Source organism: Colletotrichum karsti, assembly GCF_011947395.1.
Source record: "Colletotrichum karsti strain CkLH20 chromosome Unknown Scaffold67, whole genome shotgun sequence".
NCBI lineage: Eukaryota > Fungi > Ascomycota > Sordariomycetes > Glomerellales > Glomerellaceae > Colletotrichum > Colletotrichum karsti.
In genome coordinates, this window is record NW_024065967.1 from 204,835 (window position 1) to 221,971 (window position 17,137).

Sequence of the window (17,137 nt, forward strand, 5' to 3'; positions counted from 1 at the left end):
TGTTTGGTAAATAAAATGTGGGTGTTTTACCGGTTTGGAGTTTTTAATGTATTCGCCCCCCCCCCCCCCCCCCTTCCACGTCCTCAAATTAGATTTCTGTGCTGATGCTCTTTCGTACACGATATCCTCCGTCTTCTATTCCGAGAGAACAGAATGGAAGTGGCTGTATTTGCACCCCCCCATCCCGTCAACCAATCCCACGCCCCTCCTCCTACTCCTCTTCTTCTGCTGGTACTGCGCCTTGGGAGGTTGTTTCCGCCCAGCCAGCCAGCCAGCCGATCTTACCCAGGATCGTGGCTTTCTCCGTTGTACTGCGTGAGACAATGTGACGGACGACCACGAGATTCCCGCGGCGGGTTATCCTCGCCAAGGACGGGGGAGACAAAGAAGACAGAGACGGTTGCGCGTCTTATCCTGCTTTTTTCTGTTTCTTTTTCTTTTTGTCGACTCTTCTTCTTCTTCTTCTGTGTCGTCCCGATCCTTCGGCCCTCGGAACAAGATCGTCGTCATCGGCAGGACTGCTCCTGCTGCTTGAAGAGAAGGTGGCTGCATGTAAGCTGCATTCGGTACGTGGAGGGGTGGCTTATGATGGCTTTGCTTTGGCGGAGTGCGTTCCGTTGACTACCTAATGTGATGAGGAGGGGGATAAGGGAGCGGAGGAGAGGTCCGGATGACGTTTTCGGTCCGGGAGATGCGGGGTGAGGGGCCGGGTGCGGTGTCTTGGTTCCCGGGGTTGGGTCCGGGGGATGCGGGGTGGGTATCATTCGAATGATGGGTTACTCGACAGGTATGTAACTTCTCGTTTTAAGACCAAGAATGGCGTCTATCACGAAATACCGTAGACTTCGGCCGATAAAGTTTCGGCGTAGAGTCATGGGAGGAAGGAGTTCGCGAATCAGAGGCCACAGGGACTGGTGGTACCCGGCGATGGCCACCGAGCTTCTCAGCCCAGTTCCGGGAGAAATCAATGAGGCTGAATCATCTTGCTTATTGCTCGGTTCTGCGCTTCCCACTCGTCTTCAGCCCGCAAAGAGTGCCGTCTCAGCGCGCACAGAATTGTGTTGTCAATTCCGGCTATAAAAGGAGCAACACGTAGTCTGCCCTGGTGACTTCAACCGAGAGCAGTGTCATTGCTGCGTATATGCTGTGACGCGAAAGGCTTGATCGAAGAACTGAGACTAAGTCAGGATGGAGTATTCCTCGTTGATGGCCAATTTGTCAGCGAAGGTTGGGAGATTGAGGGTAGCTATTGGATAAGCGTGTTGAGAATACGTGCCTGAAATTGAGAGATGACGACTACGGACAGTTCCATGTCCTGTGGACTTCCCGCGTTGTTGCTGGAGACACACTGCTGCTCAGTCAGACCTCGTTGACTCCGGGCTTCAAAACTTCCAGATCCCATGCTGCCCACTGGAGTAAAGACAACGATGCAATGCTTTGATGAACTAGCTTTCTGCCTGTACAATATCTCTCTTTTAAACACCAGACGCCATGACGTGGTACTGTCAAGCAGCCGATATAGTTGGGCTGCGGAGATGAGTGATGTGAGTGAGTGAACTCCCGCCGGGGAAACGGGATCGGGCGTTCTCGAAGCATCAACCGTTGAGAGAAACATCCACGTGGAATCAGCCTATTCAGGTTGAAATTCTATCGCGTTGCTTCCTGTCAAATATCGAATGTAGGTTGTACTCTCGATTCTACTCTCTAGCGTCTTTGCGCATGTGATCTACCTTTTCAACCCTACCGATTGGCTCCTCGTTGTCTCTATCCTACTCGAATTGATGTTGCTGACCAGTCTCATATTTGTGGTCATGAGACATGGGTGTCCTACGATTGTTATAGCTATCAAAAAGAAACCATATGAATCCTCCAGAGAGACTGGTCGTATCGTGGCACAAAACGACGTCTGGGTGGAGATCATACTCGTCGGACGTTCCAGAGCATGGGTGGCAACGTTGACTGTTTGAGATTGCAGCAATGTCAGTCTACGTTGCTATAAGACTTCTCAAAGATCGATTTTGCCAATACCGTCTTGATTGAAACGAGATCAAACGAATGGCGTCATTCCGCTGGCTCAAGACGAGCTGGTTTCGTGTCTGATGTCGCATCAAGAAGTGGACTTCCGAGCCGGCAATCTAGAAAGGCATATGTGTATAGCAGTCGAGGTTCAGGAATAGCTGCTTCATGCTTGTTGCGAAATGTCCAGATTTTCTGTATGCAAACGAGGGTTCACTTGATTGTGCATGTGCTCCGAAATCATAGCCACAAGTATTTGACTCTGAAGATGATCGCAGCGTCGTCCAACGTCTCAATCACGCTCTATCCATGGGGTATTACTGATATTATAGCGCAGTGGGGAGATGCGTTCGTTAACAAACGCAAAGACAAAAGACAGAAGCATTGGTCTATTCTCTCAAGTAACGTCCTCGTATTGTTACCAGCTGACTCTGAGCAAGCACCACACATGAGCTACCGTACTCGCTGCGGTTTGCTCCCAGAGGCTTCAGTCCAACCAGATACTTCCTTCTATACCACATCGAGACCTACAACCGAGTGAACCCAAAAGAGTCCGAGGCATACGGTGCTATCTAGCCTTTCTGGCTTGCTGCTTCGTCACTTCAACGGACATTGCAATACCAGAATCCAGCAGAGACCGTTCCAGCCCCCTATAATTGACACGCCGCGACGCAGCGGCATTGTATTATTCTGACAAATTGAGTCGCCAGCCTCTGAGAAGACTAAAAAAGCTTCAACGCAAGGCGCGATACTAATCGGTTGGAGAGGGTCTCTTCGCACACAATCCTACCGCCTTTGACCGCAAAAGATCTCAGCCATCTCATGATCCATCATCCCCGTCGTCCACGAAGTATTCACTCATGCGCAGCTTTCCCCGAGGTAGAGTAGGGAATGAATGCGTATAGTAACGAAGTGTTGCTTCGTGAAATACACGAAATTGCTTGTGACTGGAGTCAAATACCAGCAGTACCAGAAGCGGATGCATCCATGTGCTGTGTCTTCTCTCTCCTATGACCAGTGCTTGGTTTTATAAGTCACGGAAGGGGTGTGATACGGGGCAATATGCATTTCATTCCAATGGTATTCTCATAGATGATATCGTTCATCACTTGTAATGGTTATATAATAGTCCTCGACCTCATGAACAACCCAGCAAATAAACTCCTCCTCCAGGGTGTTGTTCAAAGAACGACTCTCTCAGCACAGGACGCATTGAGAAGGAATAGAATTGGTGTACTTGGCACCTTGTGATTCCAATACCGCCAACTACAAAATGACTCTAAGAACATCATCTTCCATCACCGACATCGTTCGCGAGGTATTCGGTCATAATAGTTTTAGACCTAACACATTCCGTAAAGACCAGGACGGAGTGACATGGATCCGGGCACGTAACTGCTGCTTGCTTCACGGCATAGGCACTCCAATATCTTTCCACTCGTCCCCTGGATGTATCTGTGTGACCAACGCCTCGTCTTGAACAGGGTCTGTTGGATTTATAGTCGACGCAACAGGCACAGACAGAGACCAACCCCTCGTCCTGGACAACTGTGTCAACCAGACATCTTGGAGCAATCGCCTCTGTCTGGAACGGCTAACTGTCTGTAGAGGTTGCTTGAATTACCTCCTTACAGACTTATCAGTCTCAATCAATCTAGGTTCCTCAGTGAAATTCTCTTACTGCTATACGTCATGTTGTTGAGTGTCCATATTAGGCTCTCAACATGCTACCCGGTCCCCCGTCCGTCCGCGAAGACAGCATCTGAACTTGCAGACTGAACAACAGCCCGGAGACATCAACTATAAGCGTCGGAAAAGAATAGACAAAGACTTCGAGATAAGCCCAGGAAGCCCTGATCATCAGACGGAGCGGGAAATCAACCCCGACCAAGACATATCCGCCCCCTAACCCCATACCTAGATACCGTAGTCACGATGCCTACAAGAACGCAATCCCAAGTAACCATAACCCGAGAAAACCCCCAGCGGCTACCGCGCAAAATTCCAATCCACAACCCTCCAATCTCAAACCTTCACACCCACAGAGGAACCCTCTCAGCACATCTACACCTCATACCACGATTCCACATGCCTTCAAACTCTGCCCATATCAACAACCCATTCAGCCACACCAAACCCACATACCATTTGCCGATGACCTTCCTCGCGTCAAACCCACGAACCACGGCCCGTTCTGTAGAAAACCCAAAAAAACAACATGCTGCACGGAACATGCACCGTCAAACCTCGCATAGAACCCGGTCTCGGCTCCGGGGTTCCTCTAACAAAAGCTCACGAGATCCCGATACACGGCTTCGGAGCCCGGCAAGCACGCACACACACTCTCTCTTTAAACCCAGAAAAAAGCTGTGAGCCGTGCTATTCCCGCAGGCAGCCAGGCTAGAACGAACACCGGAGGGATGCTTCTTCGGAGGTGTGAGGTGGTGACGCCACCATCTTCTTCCATCTTCCCATGTCCACCGCGCACATGAAAGCTACCAAGACAACAAGACTCCGCGCGAGTGAAAACAAAAACCCGCACTAACGCCCGCCATTAGGTAAGTCCAGCACCTTGCGAGGAACCGTTGAAGCACTCCCACCTCTTGGATGGTTGCGCCTAGAGAATTGCTCATCGGGGCTTCACATGCCAGACCTCCGACACCAACGCGGTCTCTACGGACCTGTGCAGGAAGCGGGTGCAATCGGCACCGATATAGCACCGACGTCGAGACATCAACTCCAACGAAGATATGCAGCCATGGAAAGCCACAGCAACAGCCGAAGCAGAAGCAGAAAACCGTCAAACCTAATTCATACTCGCTAGTGGCAACCGACATCTCCCGCTCGACCGCCCAGCCCATTGGTATTCCTGGGCGGGAACGCAGAAAAAGCAATTATGCCACAGCGTAGCATACGCGCGGGAACGAAAGGGAAAAAAAGAAAGCATGTGAAGTGTGATCGACAGCGGCTCAACTCGCACAACGTCGTTTCCCCACGTCGTCCCGGCCCCCATCACGAATTTTTTCCCTTCCCTTTCCCCCTCCCCCTCCGCGGGGCAAGAGGAGAGATATTGATTAGTTAGATCTCATCTGCCCTCCATCCCAAAAGAAAATCCACCATCCGATCACCCCTTGCCGTTGCCAATCCGTTCGTGGCGGCAAACTCTATCGACCTCCATCCCGAGCGGCATGCGGATGGCACATGCAAGAAGGAAAAATAGAGCCAAAGTATGGCGAAGACACGCCAGATGAGATCTAATCTCAGGACGTATTTTCCTCTCTTCTTGGCCTCGAGATGGGTTGAAAGTCTGCGTGTCTTGTCGTCGCTTCGCCTAGATAAGCGCGGCCGTCACATCGGAGACATGCACGCACCACCACCACCTCCTTGCTCTAGCCCGCCGCGCCATCGAGCAGCGAGAGACCTCTTCGCTGCAGAAAAACCGTGTTGAAGGATCAGGTTTTCAGTGGACAGTCATTGTTTCATCAGGAGTCATCGTGATGTAGCAGCACGTCAGGAGGAGACGGTCTAGATCGTAGACATCGTCGATGTACTGCCCCAACCCACCAGCTCTCGCAGCCATGCAAATTTATATTTGCACCGGCTTTTCGGGCTTGAAGTTCTGCCATCTTCTTTGTAAGACCATCCCACGATGGGCATGTCTGCACTGAGGCCGTTCAACATGTGACGCCAGCACGCGCGTTCACAAGCCACGAGCCACGAGGTAGTGTATTTGCCCCATTGGTCCATCGCTTGACTGGAGCGTCAGAAGGTGAGAAAAGCCCTCGGGTAAAGAGTCATCGTTGACGTCCGTAACACATTTCCAGAACCGTCTCTGTTCTGGAATCGCGAGAGTACAGGCACATGTTCTCGGATTTTTGTGGTTGTGGTTCAACCAGGCAAGCTCTTCGTCCCAGCACCACCATCAGCCCATAGGTGGACTCTTCCAACCTGGAATAAGTTTTGCTGCAAGAAATCCTGCATCATGTACGCTCAGACCCGGGCTTGCTTCTGTGCGAGGCCGCTGCGTACAAACAGCACCCTCTTGCCCTCTTTCTCAGAACATCGACGAGTAGGGCCTCGTCATTACACAGTGGACGTCCACCCCAACCTCACCACTCCACCAACCACACTAGCTGATGGTGGGGAGAAGTTGGAGGGGTCGCGAGAGGGCGTGTTTCTTGGCTTTCTTCGGGCGATAGGCTCACGCCCGCATGCCCGGGCCGGTTTCTGGCTGCGGCGTGCGGGGCGTGTCCTCATCCGTCTTTGCAGGGTCCTGTCCGTCTACGAGTGTAATGATTCCCTCGCCAATTCTTCAACGCTCTTGCCAGTTCCGCACTGCTCGGCCAGGCCTCGGTCGGTCCTTCAACTCCAGTGGGGAGGGTTCTGGGGGGTATCTGTTAAGGTGTTTTGATGACCCTCGTTCCTTGGTGTGAAGTCGATAGAGACGCGCTCTCCATGGTCCGTTCGTTTTGCTTCGATTAACCCCTCACAAAATCGGACGGACGACGCCGCAGCCGCGATATAATGGCTCGCTCGGACCACGATGGGGCCAAGGCATGGGCAGCCGTGAACTTGATTGTTCTCAATATCTGTCCACGGACTCGAACAGAGCCTCAGAAGACATCCAGCTCAATCCCGAGAAGACAATGAAACATCGCTGACCTAAGTATGCGACCAATCCGAGAAATTTTCAAAAGCAATTGTGGATATCGAAGCGAAAAGGGTGTGATGGTTCGGGTTAGGTCTCCGGACAGCGGCCATCTGGGCAGTGAGGCTCCTATTGAGACGTGAGCAGGGCATTTCTGACCAAGTTGATGGGGTACCTAGTGCGCGTGGGGTCCGAGTGGGAAACCGAAGTTGTCGTTGCACGGCAAGGCCAAAATCGAAAGGACGAGACTGAGATTGGCAGGTGACACGGCCCGAAGGGATCACTGGAATGAAGGCCGGGTAGGCTTGTCCCTTCGTCTGTTCAACAGTGATGTGTTTTTGGGCAACGATAAACCCGTGGTTCTTCTCTGAACCTGCACAGGTTTTCCCCCCCTTGATTCAAGACCTGCAACGAGGAATTGGCGTCTCAAACGTGACTGCAGCAGTTCCATGAACGAGACGGAGGAACCTTGGTACAGGCGAGACCGCTGACAATGGGAGCTAGTTCCCCGGGCGTTCCCTGTTCAGAACTTTGGAGGTACAAGGCGAGTACTGCGGTTGTACCTTGAAGTCGACGGCCCATTTGTTGGTGGCCGGGGCCCTGGACACTTCCTCCGTCAACGGATGGATCCTGTCTCCTCCAGCCTCAAGCATGGAGTAGCGTGCGGGCTGGCAGTGATAGCTCCTGCGATGACCCATTGCTCTCTTTCTGCAGCTAGTGGTCGAGATGATCGAACAGCCTGAATCAATGGGGCCGGACGAAAGTGAGCGCCCGTCTGCCGCATCATCTCGTCTTTGGCGCGTTATTGCATTTTCCCTTTCCGTACAGGGAGAGAGTTCAACGTCACATCGCATTGGCAATGCAGGCTGTGCGAACCAAAAAGCAGTTGTGGCTCATTGGATGAGACCGGACGATCTGAACATCAGAATCTCTGGACCGTACATCCTCCAGTTAGCAACGTACCCTTGCGGCAACATGAAATTCTTCAACGGCTCGACAGCGCCGAAGATGCTTGTGTGGATCGAGGGATTGCTGATGACCATTGGGGGTCGGAATGTCTGGACCATTGTTGGTTCCGAGCCTCGCGAACCTGCATGATAATGTACGTTGAGGTCGCAGCGAACCAAGGTCAGCAAGTGGGCTCCCCCTCCTGGACCGGGATATTTTCGAGATGCAACCTCAACTGAGCACTTTCTTTTGTTTTTCTTGGTTGTGTTCCTCATCCCCCCATATTTCCGTCGCCGGCAAGTGCAAGGGCGCTCGACACCCTGGTCGCTGAAGAAGAGCTGGCCCGGTCGATGTCGTGATGGATTGATGGTCTCCTGCGGGGTTGGCTGGGCGTGGAGGGGAAGCCGCTCCAGCAAAGTCCCCATCCACCCCCTCCTGTCGACCAGTCCCCTCGAATCGACGCGAAGACGGGAAGATCGTGAGCCTGCCCATCCGGGCTTGCGACGGACAGAGTTTGCGGAGAGCAGGCTGGCGACAGGCAGACGTGGCATAGCGCACAGGACTACAGGCGCGAGACGCGGCCTGGATCGTGCGACGTGCTTCCCCGGCGGATCTCGGTTGGGGGCATGAACGATTGCGATGCAAGTTGATGTCAATCCTTCGCTATGCAGCCGCAGGTCCAGACTTGCCAAAGGGACCCTGACGAGGAGACCAGGACTCTTGTCCATCCAAAATGCCCCTACATTCTTAAATCGTACCATTGGCCCTCGCAACGCATGGAGCATTCCTGTAATGCGAGAGTCTATAGCTTCTCAGAAATGATTGTTCGAGCACTAGAGCGTCCATTCTGCGTTACACGTCGGCGAGGAGGGATAGCCAGGCGGCGTAAAGACGACGTTGGCCCACCAGGTTGAGGTCGGCTCCACCGTCGTCCGACCATGATCAGCCTCTAACGGACGGCTAGGCGTGCGGAGGATCGCTACGAAGGTCAGGGCTAGGGTTTGTCGTTGTGTCAAGAGGCTGAAAGATTGAGCTGGTGACCTGAGGTTCATACCGCGGCATATTTAACCGGGCGACAAGGCAAGGGCAGTATTATTCTGTAATTTTGCTGAGAATGGCACCTGTCATCGGCCAAGTGACGATCTGGGTATGGCGCGACTTGGAGGAGGACACCAGTGCACCGAGGTGTGGTCGAGGTAAGACGAGGTGAGGCCAGGTGTGGACGGCGTGTCGAGTTGGAGGGATCTGATTTAGGCTCTGGTAGCCAACAAGGCAAATGGCTAGCATTGCAACCTCGTACATGTAGGGGTATATTGAAGTCTTGGCTCATCCAAATGCAGACTTGTCCGAAACCAACGCCGACCAACTTCCAAGGCAGCGTGTTCGAATACTGCGTTGCGTGCGGTACGGCAGTACGGTGATACCGACATGGCGAAGGTTTCGGTGGTGGCCGGGTGAGGTGAGGTCATGGGAACGGCGATGGTCCGAAGCCGACGAGAAGCGCAGGCCGGAGCCTCCACCCAGGAAAGAGGTGCGTGGATTGCTCCAGAGATCTCAGAAGAGAGTCAAACACCGAGATCACCAGATATCCCGAAGAGGAAGAGACAGTGAGGGGTGGTATTGGAGGGTAAAGTACTGCGTAAAGTATCCGTAGGTAGGTACTCGTTAGTGTACTGCACTAGACGGGCAAGGTTGAGGGAAGACTGTACTGTGGTGGTGGGTGATGCAGACGCAGGTCCAAGAGGAAGAGGATAAGCGCGATGGTGGACAAGGGTGGGTTACATTGAGGAAACCATGTCGCTTCCCTCTCGTTCGCTGGCTTAACGGAGTTCTGCACCAAGGAGAGACGTGCTGGTTTTATTCCTCAAAAGAGAAACGTGAGTGCAGCAGAGACGTGTAGGATGGAGAAAAAAAAGAGGGCGCAAAGATGACATGATGTGATGATGTTGATGGGTTGCTTTTGGAGCACAAAAGCTGAGATGTGACTGCCAGTGGAGAGTGATTGCGCGTTTCGGCATCGTATTCTTTCGCAGAGGTGTGCTGCGTCCAGGTCTGACGCGATGGAAACAATTGAAATATGTTCGTGTGTTGGGACGAAGGTCCGAGTTGGTGTTTGCCGTTGTCAGTTGAAGAATGAGATGTTGCGTACGGACAGGCGCGAGGTACTTGGAAATGTCGTGGAGATACAGCGGCCGCCTGTGCGTTGAAGGGACCGCAAGTACCTCGTCCGTCCCTGTCGTTTTTTTTTTCTTCCTTAAAAAAGGTCCAAAACCCCACTTCATGAAGATCCATCTCCGGGTGGAAAGTACGCAGTACTGGACCTTACCACTCTGAGCGCCTGCTCCTGCCATCTCTTCAGCCAGCATTTAAAACTGGAAATAATGAATTGAGGTTCAGACAAGAAAGGCAGGCACAGGAACACATCACCAATACCAATTCGAGGATGGATCATCTCTTCCTTCCTCTTACTGCCTTAGATACCTGTACCCACGTAAATCAATTGCACCTGCCTTTGCACCCTACGGATAAGGTAGGCAGGTGTGTTACCTAATACTCCGTAGCGGCTGCTATGACCACTTTGTAATCTGAGAGCTCCCGTCAGATCGACACGAGCTTCTTTCACATTATTCCGCACTCAAAATACTTGACACCATCATGTTCCTTGCAATTCTCCATCCACGAATACAGACCCCGAGTCTCCAAAAGACAACGAATTGTCAAGACATGGTATGACATGTCAACGGCCGTGCGCGCAGGCAGGGTGTGCCTTCATTGCGTTGGACGTGCCATCGGACGGCTTCCCCTACCTTACCCGTACCACACGGCACGGGCACGGCAGCTTATCTTTGCACGGCCTTTTCGCCATTCTCTGCCCAGACGCGGACGCAGATGCAGATGCAGATGCAGACGCGGACAAGAGGCTAATGAATCGTCTTATCATCAATCACCACCAACGCCAGTCATTATCGAAGCTAGAAATTCCATCGCGCTCTCGGCGCTTGTAGCTCCATGCCGCCCTCGCCTTCCATTTCCCTCCAAGGCCCGCTTGCCCAATACTGCCACTGCCGGTTGAGGTGGTAGTCTAGGTAGCTTCTGGCCTCCTAGACTACCTACGCTGTCTTTACTGACAGCCTTGACAGAATTGCATCTTCGTCGTCGTCGTCGTCTCCCAGTCTCTCCGCCGCATTCCCGTTTATTTCCTACGGACTCTTGGTCGCCGTCATTCCCCAATGCGGCTTGACTCGTGTCGTCGCATTGGTCAGTCTTCCGTCATCTCTGGCTGGACAGTGTGGCACCATCAAGTTGGAGAAGATCGACCAACAAGCCAACGGGAGAGCTCCTTCTCAAAATCTCTTTTTTCAGAAAGATTTTTTTGGTCTTCCTTCACCAGCACTGCCCTTACTCATTCGTCAGACCCGGTTGCGGTGTCATGCACAAGCCACCATTGGCCTGTTGTCACACAATTCTCTCACTTCTCATCATGAATGACGGATTGGCAGCAGGCAGCGGAACAATCCCACCCAACACCATGAATCAAGACGTTGCAAGCGTTACACAACCGCAACGCACTCAAGGCCTAGAATCTCTGCCATGGCCCAAAACCCATGTGCTGAACACGCCGTCTCTTTCATTAGTCTGACTGCGACTTCGATATCCACGACTCACCAAACCACTTCTACATCCACGGCTGTCCATCTCAGCCCACCAACTCTGCCCACACACAACACCTTGGTCCAATTTCTGTAACGACCGCTTGCGTCTCCAAAATGTCGGCCTCTCGGGGACCCGACCTTCGGACGCGGCCTGCCAGGAAAACATGACATCGCACAGTGAGTTGTTTTCTTCTCTCCCCCACACTGCCAGTTTCGATTCCTTGCAGCTTTGCAAAGATCAAGATACGCGCACTTTCAACTGTATCATGTCGTGCATCCCTCTATCCCCATTCCGACGTACGATGTCTAGCATATACAATCCTTGGCCCCATATTAGAGGAGCCAGGAAACACGATCCATATTATCGTATCCAGTGCGAAACAAGATGATATTGGAAGCTGGCTCACACTATGTCATCAACAGCGCTCTTTTCGTCCACCTGCAGCGACAGCAGGGTCCGGGGTTCGAGATTGAGGGAGGGGGAGGGGGAGGGGGAGGGGCAGGCCTGTTCGAGCATGGGAACACAAGGTGGGCTGCCCGATAACGTAAACAAGGCCACCGGACGACATCGAGAAGGCTGTCAAGCCCTCCTCTATTGAACTCGAAGAAAGTGAGGTGGTCTTCGGACCTCCTGATTGGACCCCTAGACCTGGACGGTTGATCTCACTCATCCACCCATCACGACTCGAACCAACATCCGGTACATCTTCGACATTCGGGCATATCTCATCCACTCTGCGAGTCCGACCACCATCCTCTCTCTGACAGCTTCAACGCAATCTTCGATCCGACGACAATCGGTCTGCGGGGTTTTATGCATCTTTGAACCGTCACCTGCCTCGTTCTACTGGACGAGAGTGGAGACATTCAGGTATCTGAGTCCGTTGTCTTAGCCCAGAAAGCTGTTGTCCTGATCGAGCCAAGTCTCGAACCGTTCGATGGACTAGTAGGGGTGGAGGGGGGTGTGAGATCTCTTCAACACCAGCCACGCACCCACGGCAATGAGAAAGTACGCGCACACGACATACCTTCCCAGATCCTGTTGACCAGAAACTTAGTCAACAACCAGCTCGGGAGTGAGACAGTGTGCCACAAGCCACGAAGAATAACCCCAAAAAGTCAGCGAGGCACATGGGCCACCAAGATTCGGGAGAAGAAAACACCTCCACAACACGCAGTTCGCAACGTCGCCCACAACGCAGCATGTGGATGAGCAACATCGGAATCCACGGCGGAGCCGCCGGGCAAAATCTCTCCTCTTTCTCTCTCTCCGAGCCTCGTGCCGTCGTCGGCTATCTGTCATCATCCACACACACAGGCTTGCCCCTCCTCTCCAATCTGAACCCCACCAGCGAGAGAAGGAGAGACGTCATGTAAGACAGGCTACTCGTCGCCCAGCCCCACGGACCACCACCACCACTCAGACGCAGCAGCCGTCGTGACTGCCCAGACGAGGCGCATGAACATGGCTCAGCCGTTCCCTTACGCCCAAAGGGTGTGATATCTCCTCGCCGTCCTTCCTCGCAGGAAGCAAGTCATCCAGGGCCCAGCCGGAGAATTACTTGAGCGCTTGGGCATGCTGTGTAACCCGGGCTTCTGACGTCCCATCGAGCCCCGCCATCGCATCACCTCACGCCTGGGGACCCAGCAGTCTGATAGATATCGCGGGTTCCCCGGAACCGTTATTTGGGGGCCGTAGGGAGGGGGGGCCGACGAGGAAAGTCGGGAAATGGGGAACCCCCCCCCCCCCTTTACTCCCCGGAAGGGGATACGAGATGCAGTCATCTGCTGTGTAACAGCCCACACGCGTGTGCGTGCGAGATGGCAGGCAGCCTTAGTCCGATCCGGTAGTGGTGGTGGTGGTTCATCACGGAGGAAGCAAGCAGTCGATCCCCCGGTTCCTCGACGACGCGGAGGAAGGTCGCAGTGCCTCCCCATTGGCCCGGCAGTTTTTGACAACTGCAGGCCGCCATCATACATGACGATACTCTAAATAGTTGATGCTCTCAAAACCGAGGTTGTGAAGGGGATTAGGCAGGCTATCATTCGATATCACGATACTCTTGAAAATGAAGTATTCATCCCACACTCACGATGACCTCAAATTTGGATTTCTCGTGGAGATGGCCTGTTCACAATCTACGAATAGGAAGAGATGGAAAGATGAAATAATTCGGGACCTATCGGGTCTAATGCTTCTTGCTGTCTGCGTCTGTCTGTCTGTCTCACGCCTTTTTTTTTTAGAGAGAAATGCCGCCGCCATTCTTTAGGGGGAAAAAGTCAAACTGCCTGCCCGCCGCGCGATGCCCTTCCCGACTATTCTTTTCGGGAACCATGAAAAACCCTGAAAGCGAACCAGAGAAAAAGAGAAATCACAAAGGCCAACGATCCGTCCGTTCCCCTTTTTAGTTTTTGGGCCAAAAGAGAAGAAAATTCCGTTCGTCTCTTGAACCAGATGACCAAATCCACCATTTCCTCCGATGCCAATGGATGTGATTAGAATCCGACACACATGTTGCTGTGCTGTGTTTCCGTTCCTGTATGGAGAAGGAGGAAAAAAAGACAACAAAAAACTTTTCCCCGCCTCAATATCCTTTTGGTGGGTGATTTTGTTTTCCGAGGAAAGAAATAAAAAGGTCGCAAGAAAAAGGCGATGATGTCGAAGTCCAAATGATGACGACAACCAAACAATCCCTCCCAAGTCCCCCTCTCCAGAAAATCAGAGAGCCACCCGGCCAGAGTCCCGTTTCACCTCTGGCAAACCCATTCGTCGCAAATTCGTAATTCGTAAGTAATGGTCGTAGCTCGTTAACCCGAAGGGTGCTCCAGGAGCGAGAAGGTGACGTGAGGCTTCGCGTCCTTGGCGGGATGGGTGTTCATCCTGACGGCCAGGGGACGGCGAGGCTCGTGCCAGTCGGACACCTTCTCGGTCATCTGGCGCTCGAAGCGGTAGCGGACGAGGTCCTGGCCGCCAGGAGGCGTGGTCAAGCTCATGGCGCGCTTGGGACGAGGAGTCAGACGGATGTCGTCGTTGGTGTCACCATCGGCTCTGCTGCCCCAGGAGGTCTGTTGACAAAAGTGTTAGCTTGAGTGGAGAAACAAGATGTGTGCTAACACCAGTCACTTACCATCTTGAGGGTTGATAAGGCGTAGAGCTTGATCAGTCCATGACCCCAGCCGAAGATGATGGAGACGGGAAGGAACATGATGTCGCTGGGGTTGCGGCGGAAGAGACCGATGAGCTTGACGACCTTGGTGAAGCCGAAGACGAAGATGATCTGGGCCCAGAGAGCCTGCTGGCGGCTCTCCATGTCCCAGTCGGCGGTGCCCTTCCACAGAGCGAAGATGATAAGAGGGTCAAAGACGAAGGCAAGAGAGGTGAAGGTCGCGATGTGGAGAGCGTAGGTGCACCAAGGCTGCTGACTGTGGTTGTGATTGGTTAGCCTTCTGTGTGAACGACCCAATCGCATGTAACAAAATGGCACAAGCTGGATGGGAGGCGGATCGAGATCCTCAAGCACCAGAGTAGATCGGAGGCAGGAAGGGAAAGAAAGAGCATAAACTTACGTGAGAACGTATCGCTCCTTGACAAGACTGGTCCAGTTGCTGCGCCAGTTGCTGCGAGCCCAGCGGGAGCACTGGTAGAGGAACTTGGAGCTGTTCTCCAGAGTGGTCTCAAGCTCGCACTCGCTCTCGTACTGGATCCAGGTCTTCCACTGGTGGCTGACGAGCCAGCGAGTGACGAAGTTGTCGTCGTCGGCATTGAGGATGTACTTGCCCCACTTCTCGGTCTTGAAACCCTCGAGGAAGTCGTGGCTGGAAAGAATCTCGGATCGGTAGGCGCCAGTGCGGCCAGACATGCAGGAAGTACCGCCGTCGAGGTTGTGGGTGGCCGAGATCTCGAAGTTGCGACGCTCGATGTAGGCAGCACCAAGCCAGTTGTAGATGCGAGTGGACCAGTCGCCCTCCCAAACGCGCTTAACTCTCTGGCAGGTACCGACGCCACCGATCTTGGGGTCTTCGAAGGGAGCAAGAATCCAGGGCATGAGGGTCGAGGGCCAGGTGACATCGTCGTCAGCCATGATGGTGATCTTGGTGGTGACCTTGGGAAGAGCCTCGCAGACCTGGAGGCGCTTGTTGGCGATCGGGGTGGAGTAGACCTGGACATTGGGGTGAGGGAGGCTGCGAGCGAGCTTCTCGAGAGCGGCGTGCTTCTCGACAGTGGTGACGAGCATCAGAACGCTCGGGTTGCAGGCCAGAATGCTGAGCAGAGAAGGGCGGAGCTCCTCGAAGACGTTGTGGATAGTGGGAATGATGACAGTGACATCCTCAGCGGTGAAGGTGGGCTTGCTGGGGATAGGCTTGGACTTGTAGACCCAGTGACTGACGCAGTTGACGAGGAGACGAGTGTAGCGATGAAGCCTGGAGGTTTTGTCAGAAAATGAGGTCCCCAAAAAATAAAATACCCACGATGATGGGCAGCAGGTGAAAACATCGTGGAGAGGCGCGCTTACCAAAGGGCGATGAAGAGGTACATCCACGCAGTGGTGGAAGACCAGCCAAAGCCGAGGTTCGGCAGGAAGAGGTCCATGACGGAGGCCATGGTTATTGTTCTTGATCGTGTTCACAAGAGGGAAGAGTCGAAAAGAGGTAGTGATGGGGATAGGAAGGTAGTCGTGATAACCAAGCAGCCGCAGGGAGAAGTTGCGGTTGTGGTGTTGGTTGTTGTGAAGAAGGGAAGAAGGCTTTTTTGTTTTTGTGCCCCTGCTGAAGCGAGAAGACCTTTTAAAGGGTGGTCAAGCGAGGTGGTTGATTCTTCACCTTAGTGTGCCTTCCTTTTGAAAAAAAGAAGATCTGGTGAATTTGAGATGGTCGTTCTTGCCTTTTGATGGCTTGAAAGTCTTCAAATGACCAGACCCACTTTTTACTGAGGTGAGGTCGGGTGAGGTGAGTTGAGGTGAGGTGAGGTGAGGTGCCTGGCAAAAGAGCAACCCAAACCTATGGCTTCCAGCTTTCTCAGGAAAGTGCCAAAGGTGCAAATGAAAAGAGATGAAATATGGATAGGTTTCCCTCCAAATTTCCCTGTTACCAGCAAGGTTTTACACTCGTAGGCAAACAGCAGTGGTGGTTGTGTGGTTTGGTCGAGATTCCCAATGAGGATCGTACTCGTCTCCAAGTCGTGCAGTTTCCAAAGCCTCTCTTGCTTTCTCTCTCTGTCTCTATCTCCAAGTCTCTTCTTCCTTTCTGTCTAGAAGGACCTAAGCGATCGAGGTAAGGTAGGTAAGACTGTCAGAGCGTATTGTCTGCGTCCGTTCAAGTGTGTATGTGTGGGTGGATGGATGGTATCAAAGAGTGACACGGGCGAGAAGACGGGAGGAGGAACCAACACCCAAGCCGCGTGTATGGGATGCTGGAGGAGGATGGTCGAGTCGTGGAGGAGGGGCCAAACAAAGGTATTATACAGAGATGAAAGATGACAATGGAAACTCAAACCATTGCGCGGACCAATTGGTCTTTTAAAAACAACAATGACCCAAGGGAAGAAGTGATGTCGAGGTCGTCCGAGGTGAAAGGGCCCGGGGACACCAGCAAGGATATATAGCCAGATGTGGTGGTGGGTTGCCAGGCATAGGCATGGCATGGGTTGATCAAGAGATGCGCCAATGCATCGAGACGGTAGTGTACTGAGTGGTTCTCCATCCAAACAAGGCCGTGACGGGAGGGAGTACTTGAAGGGTATGGGTCGAGGTATCTAATGCAATGCTATGGATGTATCGTCTGTCTTTTTTTGGTCTAAGATTCTGTGGTGCTTGAAAGTAGGAAGACGGGTCTGATGGAAGGCAAGGTACCTCGTAGACAGGCATTTCCTCAA

The 17,137-nt window shown here is 52.9% G+C and overlaps 1 protein-coding gene across 1 annotated transcript; it reads right to left on the bottom strand.

Moving 5' to 3' along the window:
* Positions 1–14,073: 14,073 nt before the first annotated feature.
* On the bottom strand, positions 14,074–15,868 carry CkaCkLH20_12930 (glycosyltransferase family 2; the record flags this gene model as incomplete). Its single annotated transcript, XM_038895641.1, has 4 exons — positions 14,074–14,331; positions 14,394–14,688; positions 14,833–15,687; positions 15,780–15,868. The coding sequence occupies 4 exons, from the start codon at positions 15,866–15,868 to the stop codon at positions 14,074–14,076; spliced, it is 1,497 nt and encodes a 498-aa protein (XP_038739094.1).
* Between the last annotated feature and the right edge of the window lie 1,269 nt (positions 15,869–17,137).